The sequence below is a fragment of the Lupinus angustifolius genome, chromosome LG15 (assembly GCF_001865875.1).
Source record: "Lupinus angustifolius cultivar Tanjil chromosome LG15, LupAngTanjil_v1.0, whole genome shotgun sequence".
NCBI lineage: Eukaryota > Viridiplantae > Streptophyta > Magnoliopsida > Fabales > Fabaceae > Lupinus > Lupinus angustifolius.
The window spans coordinates 19,318,774-19,333,344 of NC_032023.1; the positions used below are offsets into that span (position 1 = coordinate 19,318,774).

The 14,571-nt window shown below is 32.5% G+C and overlaps 2 protein-coding genes across 11 annotated transcripts; one reads left to right on the plus strand and one right to left on the minus strand.

Annotated features, from left to right (window-relative positions):
* On the minus strand, positions 565–4,448 carry LOC109327965. 5 transcript variants are annotated; one of them, XM_019561167.1, is made up of 5 exons: positions 4,223–4,445; positions 3,307–3,732; positions 2,367–3,059; positions 1,671–1,723; positions 565–1,566 (listed from the first exon to the last, which is right to left on the minus strand). In XM_019561167.1, exons 2-4 carry the CDS (start codon positions 3,703–3,705, stop codon positions 1,682–1,684), a joined length of 1,134 nt encoding a protein of 377 aa, XP_019416712.1. In that variant the 5' UTR covers positions 3,706–3,732; positions 4,223–4,445; the 3' UTR covers positions 565–1,566; positions 1,671–1,681. The 5 variants fall into 5 exon arrangements, with proteins under 5 accessions (XP_019416712.1, XP_019416711.1, XP_019416710.1 ...); XM_019561166.1 differs by having other exon boundaries at positions 566–1,723; XM_019561165.1 differs by lacking the exons at positions 565–1,566; positions 1,671–1,723 and having other exon boundaries at positions 2,069–2,923; positions 2,957–3,059; positions 4,223–4,448.
* On the plus strand, positions 8,192–14,333 carry LOC109327963 (peptidyl-prolyl cis-trans isomerase CYP95-like). 6 transcript variants are annotated; one of them, XM_019561159.1, is made up of 15 exons: positions 8,892–9,014; positions 9,103–9,157; positions 9,449–9,537; positions 9,670–9,718; positions 9,862–9,886; positions 10,015–10,063; positions 10,459–10,497; positions 10,605–10,722; positions 10,885–11,012; positions 11,224–11,518; positions 12,023–12,135; positions 12,311–12,509; positions 12,596–13,420; positions 13,520–13,591; positions 13,743–14,333. In XM_019561159.1, exons 2-15 carry the CDS (start codon positions 9,150–9,152, stop codon positions 14,050–14,052), a joined length of 2,319 nt encoding a protein of 772 aa, XP_019416704.1. In that variant the 5' UTR covers positions 8,892–9,014; positions 9,103–9,149; the 3' UTR covers positions 14,053–14,333. The 6 variants fall into 6 exon arrangements, with proteins under 6 accessions (XP_019416701.1, XP_019416703.1, XP_019416702.1 ...); XM_019561156.1 differs by lacking the exons at positions 9,670–9,718; positions 10,015–10,063 and adding an exon at positions 8,192–8,275; XM_019561158.1 differs by lacking the exons at positions 9,670–9,718; positions 10,015–10,063 and adding an exon at positions 8,192–8,275 and having other exon boundaries at positions 8,900–9,014.

Below are 14,571 nucleotides of genomic sequence, written 5' to 3' on the forward strand. Positions count from 1 at the left end.
TTTTCTATATATTGAATGTTAAATCGATATTTGTCTTCAACCCTACAAAAATTTGTGGTCAATCCTCTAAAATATGAATGTCTTGGATGTTATAATTAATTTCATTATGTTTCATGTCCTGTGTTCTTTGTTGTCTTTTTATTCATTGTATATTTCGGGAGATATACAAACAATTATAACTATTTTTCAACATCAGAAATTGTTTTAAGTAAAAGTAATAAAAGAAAAACATAGTCAGATTCGCTTGTATATGAAACCAAAAAATGTTCGACATTTTTTATGATTATAATTGAAACCAAATAAAAAATGAGGAATAGTCCTACCCTACGTATTGTTATTAAGCATCATTATATAAATCATGTTCGTTTTGTTATGTAACAATGAAAACATTTTGTCCATGTAGAGTTGATGTTTACTTTGATACCTTTTCTCGGCTAATATTAAGCATCATTATACAAATCATGCTGATTATTAATTATCGAAAAAACATAGACTATTGGATCGTGCACCGTGTTAAAAATAAAGATCTTATGAAAATCGCCAGGCAAATAATTACCTTGCATTACTATTATGATTCCAAAACTGCATATAACAAGAAAAAACTATGATACAGAACAAAAATGAAATAACACCCCTTACAAGCCAAGGTTGAAAAAACAAAACAAATAAAATAAAAAGTAACTCTGCATAACAATTGGCAGCCAACTTAGAATCAGCCAAGGTCCCTGCAGATCTGTATCAACTTAGGATAAGTACATGAACACAAACTTGATGAGTGAAACACTTGCTTATTATTGCATTAATTTATTACTCACATTAAAAGCATGTATTAAACACAACTCCGAACAAACGGTAAATAAATATTTGTTTAAGATTAAAATATCATACACAAAAAAACATGTTTAGGTATTTGCAATTATAAAATACCACAATTTTTAAATAAATACTACCACGGGAGAAAGGAATATTTGTCTCTTACTACTGTTACAGTCTTACACATCATATACTCTATTTACTTGAGTTATACAAAGTCATGGATTTCTGATGTTTATCTCCCTATATCAATTTCTTCTCCAGAATTTTACACAATACCTCTCGGGCATGAAAGTCCCTCTTAGGAGGTTCATGTGAGCACAACTTATCACTAATATTTTTCCAAATCAATGAAAGTCATATGTTAGCCACTTCGGTTCCTTCAATATCTTTTCATCGATCATTATAGCACATATATAGCTTCAATGGTCGACCGCCCCAACATAAACCTAAATTAATTTTTAGTAATATGCATTTTTTTTGTTTAAACTCTTCTTAATTATTCTCTCTCATAATTTCATAGTACTCATGGACTAATCCCCTATAGTTTTCAGGGTATGGTATATCTTCATTGTTCTTATAGACTGAGATTAAAATGTTTCTCCTCCTAAGTCAAATAGCATGAACAAAAAATGAAATAAACAGCAATTATAAAAACAAGTGTATTATACGATCTTCAAGAAAGTTAAAGCCTGACTTCTGAAGAGACATGGTGTGTGTCAATTCTAAGCAGACCTGAGGCATAAGGTACTACTGAAAGCCAGAGAAACAATCTTAGCAAACATTGGTCACCAAATTCTTATCTCATGAAATTATTGGTAGATTTCACCAATTAATTGCAAAGAGAAGAATCAAACCTATCATCATGTTAGCCATTGGAAGCAAGGCAGGCAAGCCTCCTACACTGGCCCTGGAAAATGCAGTCGATTCATCAATAACACTCAATTGGTGGAAAAGTAAATGCTATAAAATAGGCAGCTAATATAGTTTGAGTTCAATATATTATCATTGTAAAAAAGTATTTTACACGGTCACTATATTATTCATCATTCATATATATTACTTATATTTAAAAGCCAATGCGATTAACATATGAATAATGGATGACGACCTCACCGTGTAAAAGCTCTTTTGCTATCAAGACACATATCAATCATTGTTAAACATTGCTTCCCAAAAGAAGCTCACATCTTAAAATTTTAAAAGGGACAATTAGAACATCAAATAGCCTCCTAAAAAACACAAAAGAGGGGAATAAAGAAAAAGCACTATAACTTGATATATTAGTGAACAGTAACATAATTTCCATAATACAAAGGATGATTTAAAAATATATTTCTTTATTGAAGTCTAACTATGCTATACAAAGATCAATAGAGATGAATGGAAAATTGTACAGTGACACCCGTGTTAAACATTTAAAGATGCGGACAAGCTGAAATTAATTTCTTTAACTCCATTAAATGTTCAGCATTTGAAATATGGAGCAAAATACGAAGATCAGTCAATAATTCTTCTTGTTTCCAACTTAAACAACTAGAAGCATACATTACCTCTAGGGTACTGCGATAAGCATGCAACTCTAACCTATGAATTTTTTCTGGTGTAACTTCTCTTGGAGAAATGGGGAATCCTTTATCCCTAGTAGTATCTACAGACTCTGCATCACTAGAAAGAGCATCTTCATCTTGGCAAGGACCTGCTAACATACCACTGGAAAAATTATTTGTACTATTACTTATCACACTACAACTCCCAACTGAACTCACATTACTACATGAATAAACTGACTCTTCATTTCTTTCAAGGAAATGATTTGAAACTTTAGAATGGTTTCCTTTCCCCAATGCATAATATTGGTTGGAACCATTAGTAAAGGAAACATGCATGCATTTATCACCCAATTCATTTTGTGGGTAAGCAAAAGCATCTACCTTTTCCATCAAGGGGGCTGTGGACACAGCTTTGAATCTTTCATGTTCACCCTTATTTATAACAACCCTGATTTTTCTGGGATAAGCATCAACAGGAGTAGAACAGTAAGAAGACACTCTCTTCAATGTTGTAGATGAGGCTGGACGAGGCTCCCAGCGATCACTGGCATCCAATCCTATTAAACGGTCATTACTGCCTTGCTGACTTATTTCAGTACTGACATGCTGAACTTCAGGTATCACCTTACAACTGTTTGAAATCGAATTCCAGCCAGGCTTCCCAACTCCAGAGTTGCCCGACCTGTCCGATACCTGAGACATGAACACAATCAATTGTAAGAGAAAGGCATTCCAATAATTTTCATACTAATCATGAAAAGAAAGAATTCTCTTCATTCTCAAGCAATATCAAATCACCTTAAAGCGTAAAACTAATTAGTTGTATCATATATGCACTAAGCAAACTGCCAAAATTATAAGAAAACTTGCTAATTATGAATAAAATAAAAATAAGATGATAAATAAAGCTGAGCTACTCATAAACCAAATAGAAAATTACCAATGGCTTGACGACCCATTCGCCATTATGCCAAGACTGGCGTATCCTCGTGTTTATTTTCTGGACCTCTAACTCCTTGCATGATATGCACAACCTTACCAAATAGAAGTCTCCACCTATTAACTTCAAAACAATAGCCGCTGTCCAAGACCCATCATCATAAACCTCCACAACATCATTAGCCTCCCATCCCTTAACGCCTTTAATAAGAGGAGGGCATGGTCTGATGGCATTCCTTGGAACTCTCTCCACACCAGCCTCATTCTTCATTCTAGAACCATCATACCGGACACTGTAATTGTGCCCGTTACCCGAGATAATACGAGCACAACGCCATTCCACACAAAATTCCTTAGTATTGGCAAGGACTTCCACTTTACTACACTTTTTGAATCTCATGATTACTACTTCAATTTAAACTAAAACCTGTAACATTCAAAAGTAGATGCTATTAGCACAACAACACAATAGTCTAGCAATTATCGATATAATACAAATAATATAGATTTTCTGTTTGATCAACTCCACGAGAATGTGTAAGCAAGGAAAGCACAATCATGGACAATTTGAAATAATGAAATGAAGCATATTCCAATAGATAAGGATTTTCCAAAAAAACTTATTGCAGGTTTGCCGAAAGAGGATTATTTCAAAATTTAGGGTTTACTTATCATATTATTCGGTTACCTAACACAATCCATGAATTAAATTTAATCCAATCCATTAGAATAAACCACACATAGATGAGTTAGGTTGATAAGTGATTCATGAACATAATTTCTGAACCTTTAGAATAACCAATATACAATTACGAATTCATATAACACGAAATATTCCACCAATGTGATGAGAAAACACAGATATAACAATAAAGATTAAAATTAACACACACAGCTAGCGCAAATTGAAGTATTACCACGTTAATCAACGATGAAGAGATGCAACAAAACAAGTGCAATGAGATGAATAATAATGACCGTGATCAACGATTCACGATGATACGTCGCTTACAATTTCAGTATTAATCGCTGCGAAAGCGAGACTATTTATAAAGGAATCGGTTTTGAGAAAACGTAGAAATTTGGGTTTCTGATAAAGGAAAAAAATATCAGTTTTTGCATTTATCTCGGGAATGGATAATCAATATCAAATAACTAAGAAAGAGTGCATTTATCAATTAGTTTTTGCATTCAAATACTTGGGATTGGTTTTGCATTAGATAATCAATATCAAAATATCAATATTAAATAACTAAAGGAGACTATTAGTTTTTGCATTTATCTTCAAAAAATACTTGGAATTTCCTATGTTTCAAGGGAGAGTGCCCATGAATATTATAATTTAATTATGAGAAAAATATGTATATTCTGATAGTGTAAAAGTTTTATACATTGTCAATTGTTTATTTTTTATTATAATTAATTCTTTAATAAAATAATACAAATAAATGGTAAATGATTATTTCATTTTTCGATTTGAATTTCATACAATATGGGGGTTATTAAGAAGTTTTTTCTATAATTTTTAATTTAGAATATAATTATATTTTTAATTTAGAATAATAATAATAAAATTTAATAATGTATTTAATAATATACATATTAATAATATTAAGATTCAATTACTTATTGCATATAAAGCTTTATACCGTAAAACATACATATTATACTTTTATACCATTGATAACATGCAATAGAGACTTGTCTCTTGGAAGCTTAATTTTCTTAATAAACATGGTTGTGTCATTCTAGATTACACTCAACTAGTTTTTTTTTGTTTTTTACATGAATCTTTGTATTGGAGGTAATTTTGTTTGAGCTGAGAATATTTATATATATGTGGGGCTAACTTTCTCAACGGATATTTTTTCATCCACAATACTTGAACCCATAAAATTGCTTAAGGGGAATCAAGCATGTACTCCTTGAACCAACACCGATTGTTATGTGCAACTAGTTTGAATTCCTCTATCAATTTGCTCCAAAATTGATTTATATGGGGTTATCATGTATGGGAATGCATTTAGTTGGTTGGAAAAAATTACAAGTAACATATCTAATGGTGGTTTAAAAGTTAATTGCACAAAAAATTATGGATCCAAACGTTAATGGCGAAGCACAATCTAATATGAGTATTCTTAATTGCACAAAAATGTGGACCTTAGAAATTATATAAAACAATTTTAGAAATTTTATTATTTGAGAAATTTAATTAAAATATTTGATATTTAAAAAATAATTTGTTTAATATGAATAAAAAATGAAATAAACAATTGAAATAAAATTTTATCTCCAATATAAAAATTATAATAAAATCCAAATTTGAAAAAGAATAATAAAATGCATTTGTGTCAATTTAAGACAATATTAATTTTAATTTAAAGATAGAATATAAATCAAAACAAATTACTATAAAATGTGGTTACTACATAAAGATACCAACAAATGAAATAATAAAATGAACATATTCCTTAAGTATTTTCATGTATTTATTTACCTCATTTCAAGTGTGTCTAGATTATTTACATGATTTTGTGTTATTTATAAAAATCAAATGATATTGGCCCATGGTTTAAACCTTATTATGTTTTCCTACAAATATTTTATTTCTAAATTGTTTTCAAGTCTCTGAAATTAATGAGTTGAGCTCCTACATTTTACTCAACTCATACTGGTTTGGGCCATTGAATACAATAATTGGTTACTGTTATTATACTAATATTTTCAACCATATATTAACTCATATATTATTTTGGGTAGTATTAATTGTAATTGTAATTTTAATTCATTTCATAACTATAACTAAATGAAATCATAGGGTCACATCATTCGTCTAAAAATAGTATGATAATAACTTTTTTTTATATAATGAAATTGTTAGTTACTAGTTGGATTTTTTTTAGATCTGAATTAAGTCTAGAATCATGCATATTAAATCTGAAAGTGCATGTTTTATATTAGAGGAGCTTCCCATTTAAACAAACATATCTATAATATAAATAATAAAATAAAATAAAAAAGGAATATGATATACTTTAGTATTCATAAAGAGTATGTGTTATAAAATATTTGATCATATTTATAAAACCTTTTTGGATAATTTCAGACAAATTAAAGTGTGCATCTAATATGAGTAAATTTGTCAAAAAATATATATATATTTAAATTGACGTCGATGACTGTTATTAATTTACAGTCTCATTCGAATAAATTAAGTAAATACTTTATATTTTTAGCCAATTAATGTAAGAATATTTGAAGAAAAAAATTAATATTCATTGAACCGCTAGCATATAAAAGGATCAAAACTAAAAAAAGATAAGAGGTAATACATAATTCAGATATTTTATTCAATATAATGACATTTTTTATCTTAATCAAATATTTAACAAGAGCACTTTGAATAATACATGAATTTATCTATTGTGAGTTGATAAGGAGGAATGAATGGAATATGCTGAGTTTTAGAATCAATTCATTTTGAGGTATATAATTATCTCTTACAATAAGTATAAATTATAACAATTGAGTATATGATTTTTTTTATTATCTTAGTATTTAACGAAAGCTTATATCACTAGATCAATGTCTCGTTAATTAAAAAAAAAAGTAAGTTTGATTCAATAAATATTAACCGAATTTATTACGAATTATTTTTTAAATTCAAACTGTTTAAATTCCACCCACTTTCAAGTTGTTAACAAGTTTAAATTTGTATACTTTATTAATAAATTTAAAACAATTTTTACGTATACTTATTTTAATATGTATTGTATTATATTTATATATTTTTATGTATAACTAGCATTTTGACAGATATGATCTGTATTCCTATTTTGCAACTGTATGTCAACACGTATTTTGTGTTCCTGTAGTCATAATATATATTTTGCTCTATCCTTATCATGTTAGGTAGGGATAAAATTGCTAATTTAAATATATTAAAAATAGAGGTTATCATTTTTTTATTTCAAAGTGTCTAGTGTAATTTAATGAATATTTAAATTAAATGTAAATTTGTATTTAAGAGTAATAATTCATATTAATGTTTAAAGTTATACCATATCACAATCAAAATGAAATAAATAGTAAGATAAATCATAATGAGACCACATACTATAGAAGATCCAATACTAGTATACTCACAACAATTAATCAACTTTGCAAATTATATGTCACTTAAATATGAATTCATTACAATATATCACCCATAAATGTTAAAAACTCTTTAAAATATTTGAAAAAATCCAAAGCTTAGAGTTTGGTTAAAAATTTGCATAAACATAAAAGTAAAGACATAATGACAATAAACCATGACAAAACTACAAAATACATTACAAACAAAAATATGCAAGCCTTAGTTTTAACATTATATTAAGTTATTAACGCAAAAATATATCACAGTGTATCACTCTATATTTGGTTGGAGGGTGGACGGAACACCTTTCTCGTCTTAAAGTGTATATCATTGATTTACATTAGAAAATGTGGGTTCAATAAGGAAGGAAGAGTTTAAAATACTGAAGAGGTTGAAATTTAGAATCGATGAAAATAATTCATAATTGCTTTGTTTTTGTTATGGGAAAAGTAAGAATGGTGGAAAGAGAATAAAAAAGTTACTGGAATGTTACACGTGGTTTTTAATTATGGAAGTTGTATTAATTAATTAAATGTTTTTAATAAAGAAGTTACATGTGGTTTTTGAGAAGTTAAAATAATTTTAATGATAATAATAAAATAAGAAATCACAAATTATACAATGGTTAATGGTTACATCTAGTTTTAGCTAGGGTAGATATAAATAAATTGAGTTTCCAAAGCTATGGTCGTTCTCAATTATAATTTAGGATTCGAATTTACTGCCCCAAAAAATATATAATTAATTACAATTTAATATAAAAGCCTAGGTTATATCATCACTCATTCCTCTTTCTCATCTTCTCCAAACGTTCTCTGGTTCTGCGACTCGGGTGAGCTTAGGGTTCTTCACATCCTCTCTTCAACACTTACAATACCTTCACTTTCCGATTTAATTTCCAATATAATCGAAGCTTAGCATTAATCTATCTATAAAAACTTCACTCTTCTGAGGTTTTTACTGTAATCTAGCTAGGGTTTAAGCTTTTCTACTTAATTTCGTGGTGTTTTTTACTGTTTGTCTTTGTTGGATTAATAATAAACGCTTTCTCCGTTATTTTCATAATTTGTTTTATTTGGACCCCGGAGCATAATTTTCTCTTTGCCGATCTGAATTTCTTGCGATTTCTATTTGCAAAGTCATCTTCAGCGGCTGGTGATTGTTGTAATGATTTTTTTTGGATTCGATTTCTGAGATAAAACATTAACTGATCTGTCATTGTTTGATTTATACCTCATATTATGGTTATCCTGAATCGGAAGATAAGTAAGTTGTTTAGTATCATACTGAAAGTGACAAATGTAATTCATAAGTCATAACTTGTTGCTGCACTAATTTTCTGCAAATATTATTTTGCCTAACTTGAAATTTTTGTTAGGTTATTATCGCATTGTTACTTCAGGTAGATATATAATTGGTGCTTGTTTAATGAGGCTGTCCTGTTTCAGATCAATAGTTATGCTGTTTTAAGTTTTGGTAAATAAAAAAAGACAATGGCAAAGAAGAAGAATCCCCTAGTGTTTATGGATGTGTCCATTGATGGGGATCCTTTTGAAAGGATGGTGTTTGAGGTATTCTTTTATTCTATATTTATTTTTCGTAGTTATGCTTGAATTTTAGCAATGTCTAACCTAATGAGTGATCATCTTTCCGTCTCAGCTTTTGTACGATGTTGCTCCCAAGACTGCAGAAAACTTCCGTGCATTATGTACAGGTATTACAAATTTTATTTACTATAGACATTCCCTTAATCCGATCTCTTGTTTATCGGGCTTGTCCCTTTGCTGTACTATGTACTTATTTTTATTTGGGTAACACATGCTTAGGTATGTTTTGTTTGGTACATTGGAAACATGTTTAGGTATGTTGCTTCCATGAAACCGTGCATGAAAATATGTTTCCATGCTTTTGTGTGAAAGTGGATCATTTACTTAAAGGTTGTTCACCTATTTGATGAATCATTAATTTCCTCCTATTTTGGTATGAATTTTCATTCTATGTTTAGGAGAAAAAGGAATCAGTCCAAATACTGGAAAATCACTGCACTACAAGGGATCTTTCTTCCATCGCATTGTAAAAGGTTCCTTTGTGCAGGTATGTTACTCTATTTCATTCTTATATCTAGATTGGATATCTAGATTGTTCTTCGGTGGTTCTATATATGTCTTCTCATTGTGGTTGAGCATGGCTTAGTAGTGGTCCCTGTTACTGTTGTTTATGCTGTAGGACACAGGGATGATGGTCACGACTCCTTTTCTTGTGATCTAGTTTTAAGGTTGTACTTACTATGTTGTTTATCCTCATAATTGTAATAACTTAGTAAGCGTCATGGTTTGTGTAGTCCATTTTCTATGCATCTTTGTACTGTGGTTAATGGTTTGTTAGTTTGTATATTAACGGGTAGTTTATCTTTTGCAGGCTGGTGATTTTGCGAATCAAAATGGTATGTGTTTTATTGATTGTATTGACATATTGCCTCCTATTATGAGTTACCTATCCCTTTTTAAAGGTTACAATTTGGTAATATATATGTAGTCACATTCTTTATGTTTTTATTATTTGATCATTCAGTTGTCCGAGTTGCAAGCCTTGTTCCATTTGCATGTTTCCTATGACAATGGTAACTTCCTCTCTAAGTCAATTTGAGGAACATAATTTAAAAAAAAATGCATGAAAACAGATTGACCTGTCACTGAATGAGCTAATGAACATATTATAATTTCTAATTTTGGGTTTGTTTTGTGATATTGCATATTTTGAAATTGACATGTGTGTATTATGCAAAATTTTAATCCGCCTGAATTATTGGATGCTTTTATCCCTTTCAAGAATTGAAATTATACCTAACTCATTGCCACTTTCTTAAATATGGCCCTGGTCATTAGTAGGAGTTTATATAGGTTGAACCGTTGAAGCACATTCTTCATAAATATCCTTGAAACATTCATTTCTTATCCTCTGGGTCCATGTTGATCATCATGTAATCCCTGCATCGTATTTTTGTATGTTCTGCAGGGACTAGTGGAGAAAGCATATATGGCTCAGATTTCTCTGGTAAGAATGCTAAGTCATGCTCCTCAGCCCATATTGTATAGCATGAATTGTTTATACTATGTTATTGCCTCTCAATTTATGTGGGTTTTACTTATGATTGGTTATAGATGAGTCTTCTAGGCTAAAGCATGATGCTCCAGGCCTTCTATCCATGGCAATTTCTGACCGTGATACTCTTGGGTCGCATTTTATTATCACCTTGAAAGCTGATCACCATCTTCATAGGTTTGTGTATCTAATTTATTTTTGGTGGCCATTTATTCATTATATGCTCTATTTTTATCGTGGGTCGTGAAAGGTACATTGCTTGATTGCACAGTAGTTGGTTCTGAGTGTCATTAAATATGTATTTTGTTTATCTTATTCAATTGTGGAGCCGTTTTACAGGAAGCATGTGGTCTTTGGGAAGCTTGTGCTAGGGCATAATATTTTGAATAAAATTGAAGATGTGGGTGACGAAGAAGGGCGTCCAACTGTAACTGTTAAAATTGTTAATTGTGGTGAATATGCTGAGGGTGAGAATCACTTGGCCCATTTTGGATAATACCCGGTTTCACTTGTAATAGAAAAGATGATGATTAATCCTAAATAATCTGTTGGAAATCATGTTTTCAACTCTTCAAAATGTCAGAGCATAATGTATTTTGTTATTTTTTCTTCCTCTTCAGTTTACTTTGTTATGATCTGTGGCCTGGTATATAATTCTTTAAATCTTCATTTTAATAGCACGGCATAAGGGAAAGCTCAAAAAGTCTTCAAAAGGCAGAAGGAAAAGGAGAAGAAGATACTACTTATCTGAATCAGAGAGTTCTTCAGATTCAGACATGGAGTCTTCAGAAACTGATAGTGATTCTGAGTCAGATGTGTCATCATCATCTGACATAAGTTCTTCAAGTGATGACAGGCGAAGGAAGAGAAAGAGATCTAGAAAAGATAAACATAGACATGGAAAAAGAAGGAATAAACGCCGCGACAAGAGGCAAAGGAGACAGGATAAGAGATCAAAGCGTAGATCAAGAAGGTATTGACTCTTTCTTACTTGCTAGTTTGTTTTAGAAAAAATAATATAGCCATCAGATATTGGTTTTAAGATATTATCATTGTATGCAAATGTGTGATGATTGATGAAAGAGGTAGGCTATTCCTCAGCCTTGGTTTATCTATATGAATATGACAGTTACTTGATGTACTTGTTGCTCAGGAGATAAATTATTGTTCACTGGATATTTATTTTTCCATTTGAATGATTTTTCCTTGCGTTGTTGCCAGTTATAAATATGCATACAGCTGAAAGTTCACGAGTTCGATCTCTGGTTTTCATGATTTTCTCCAAATGTCTTGGCTTTCTTAGATACTTAGTTGATTAATGCTAGGAGTGTCATAGTTTGTGGTTTTGTTCAGAAAATTGAATTAGGAATATAATATACAATTCTAATGAACATCTTCAGACATGTATTACTTCTTACTTGGTTTCCACAATTTCATAGTTGTCACTTGCCACTGAGAATCTGCCAAATGTTGTTAGGGAACCGGGTAGTGATTTAGACGGTGAGAGTAACCAGGACGTTAGCTTTGATGGTGCAACTCTTGATGATCAAGGGAAAGACCAGAACCATAAAGATCATTCTCATAAAAATGGTAATTTCTGAAGTTATTAAATTCTTGATGCTCTGACCTTTTGTTGTGTTCAATGATGTAAAATATAGAATTATCTAATATAACTTTGCAAGAGTTACTTTAATTTTGTTTTTATTTTCTGTACTCTTTGGATGATGTGTCTTGTGTTTTACCTTTTTTCTTACATGTTTTCTAGGAGCTAAAGTTCGGTCTCCCTTAGTTGTGGTGAGAGACAGTCATAACAAGGATAGGGCAGTGGATATGCCAGAGACTGGAGAAGAACTTCCAAAGGAAAATGGAAAATGGCTTACTAGCGGCATTGGAACTGACTATAGGTCTGACCAACATGAAGAGAGGCAGCCTGACGTGATGGATTATCATTCAGGAAAATCTAGGTCCATTTCCTCTTATTCCACACTGTAGTTATTTCTTATGCTTACCATTTCTTCCAGATGGTATTTTATTTAAAGTTGATGAGCAGGAGTCAAAGCATGAGTCCTAAGCGACCCATGAGTAATAGTTTGAGTATCAGTGCCCGGAGGAGTAAGAGCAAGAGCCCGAGTGTAACTCTAAAAGAGAGATTTAGCAGAGGTCCAACTGGTAGCAGAAGCCCTCCAGCACGAAGGAGTGTGAGCAGAAGTCCTGTTAGAAGCATCAACAGAATTCCAAGCAAAAGCATCAGTAGAAGCCCAGTAAGGGGCAGGAAGGGAAGAAGTTTGAGTAGAAGCCCAGCAAGGGGTGGAAAGGGGAGAAGTGTCAGTAGAAGCCCAGTGAGGGGTGGGAAGGATAGAAGTGTCAGTAGAAGTCCTGTGAGGAGTAGGAAGGGGAGAAGTATTAGTAGAAGCCCTGTGAGAAGTCGCTCTTTAAGAAGTGTCAGCAAGAGCCCTGTAAGATTCTCCCCTCGAAGTCGCAGGAGTTCTCCCAGAGCATCGTCACGAAAAACAATCAGCAGAAGTCCAGTTAGAGTATCAAGAAAGGGTGTTAGCAGGAGTCCAGTTAGATCACCTTCAAGAAGCTTAAGCAGAAGCTCTGGCAGGGTCCCTTCGAGGAGAGACATTAGCCGAAGTCCTGCCAGAGCACCAATCAGGAGCAATCGCCGAAGTTACTCCAGGAGTCCTAGTCCTGTTCGTAGGACAAGGACACCTCATGGGAGGAGTGTGTCGAGGAGTGTTTCACCTGCTGCTTCACCAAAGCGTGTCAGAAGGGGAAGAGTTTTTAGTGAACGGCATTCTTATGCACGAAGGTATAATACTCCCTCGTGGTCTCCTGTGAGGTCATACCGCTATAATGGAAGAGATCGTGACAGGTAAAGTTGTATGTGGTTTTTAATTAGTCATCATACTAAGTTGGTAATTGATATTTGAGAGCTGGATGGCAGAATAAGCATTTACACTTTCTGTCACAGATATTCTAGTTACAGAAGGTATTCCCCTAGGCGTTACAGGAACCCACCACCACGTGCAAGAACTCCTCCAAGGTTTTTTTCCCACTCGCTATAAACATTTGTTTTTAAAATGAAATTTTGTTTAATAGTGAATCGACTTGCTGAGACATTTCTTGTTCCACACGACATTCCTTTTACAATGCTAACAATTGATTCACATGATTATCTGAAATCCAATGCGTAGGTACCGAAGCAGGAGGACACCGTCTGTTTCCCCCAGCCCTCGTTACCGTGCTCGACGCTATAGCCGAAGCCGTAGCCCGGTCAGCAGTCATTCCCCAATTGAGCCACATCGATCTCACCCATCTTCTCGTGTGGAGAGACGATTATCATCTTCTCGGAGCAAGAGTCCGGCAAAGTCCAGGTCTTCCATGGAATCACAATCTCCACGAAAAGCAAGCAGAGACAAGAAGTCAGGGTCATCCTCCTCCAGAAGCCCAGATTTCAAGAAAGGTCTGGTCTCTTATGGAGATGGTTCTCCCTACTCGGGGTAGTGGTGAAATATGTGGCCTGAGGGTCTTGGCATACTATCCTTCCTTTTATGAGTTGGAGTCTTCAATTCATGAACTCATGCTATATTACTTGTTTGCTATAAATTCTTGATGATACTTATTTCCCTTTTATAGACGCTATTGCATGTTGAAAGATTCTACTACTAGATTTAGAACATACTTGTAAGAACAAGATTCAATTTTAGGTGTAGATTTATTGCGATATTTGTTGGATTCCAACGAATTCGAATGTTTGTGCCCTAGTTGTTTGTCAGTTAAGATATCTGAGTCGAATTTATAAATTTTTTGTAGGCGTTTCTGAATGTTGCCCCCTTCGGCCAGAGGGAGCCTTCAGAAATGTTGCTAGTTTATGATTGAACTGAATTGATCCAGTTACTTCCCTATTCCTGTTCCCTGCCAAGCGGAATGGACAAATACATGCATTAAAGTGTGCTGGACACCTGAAGGATTAGACAGATTTTAAGGAAGACATGGTTTTTAACATTATAAGTAAGTCACTTG

Excerpts from the sequence above, each read along its gene's own strand:
- LOC109327965 (XM_019561164.1), bottom strand. The coding sequence starts at position 3,705 with ATGAGATTCAAAAAGTGTAGTAAAGTGGAAGTCCTTGCCAATACTAAG. Across the intron at positions 3,060-3,306 it reads AATGGGTCGTCAAGCCATTG|GTATCGGACAGGTCGGGCAA; the intron begins GTAATTTTCTAT and ends TTCATGTCTCAG.
- LOC109327963 (XM_019561156.1), top strand. The coding sequence starts at position 8,937 with ATGGCAAAGAAGAAGAATCCCCTAGTGTTTATGGATGTGTCCATTGAT. Across the intron at positions 12,510-12,595 it reads TATCATTCAGGAAAATCTAG|GAGTCAAAGCATGAGTCCTA; the intron begins GTCCATTTCCTC and ends GTTGATGAGCAG. Across the intron at positions 13,421-13,519 it reads AATGGAAGAGATCGTGACAG|ATATTCTAGTTACAGAAGGT; the intron begins GTAAAGTTGTAT and ends TTTCTGTCACAG.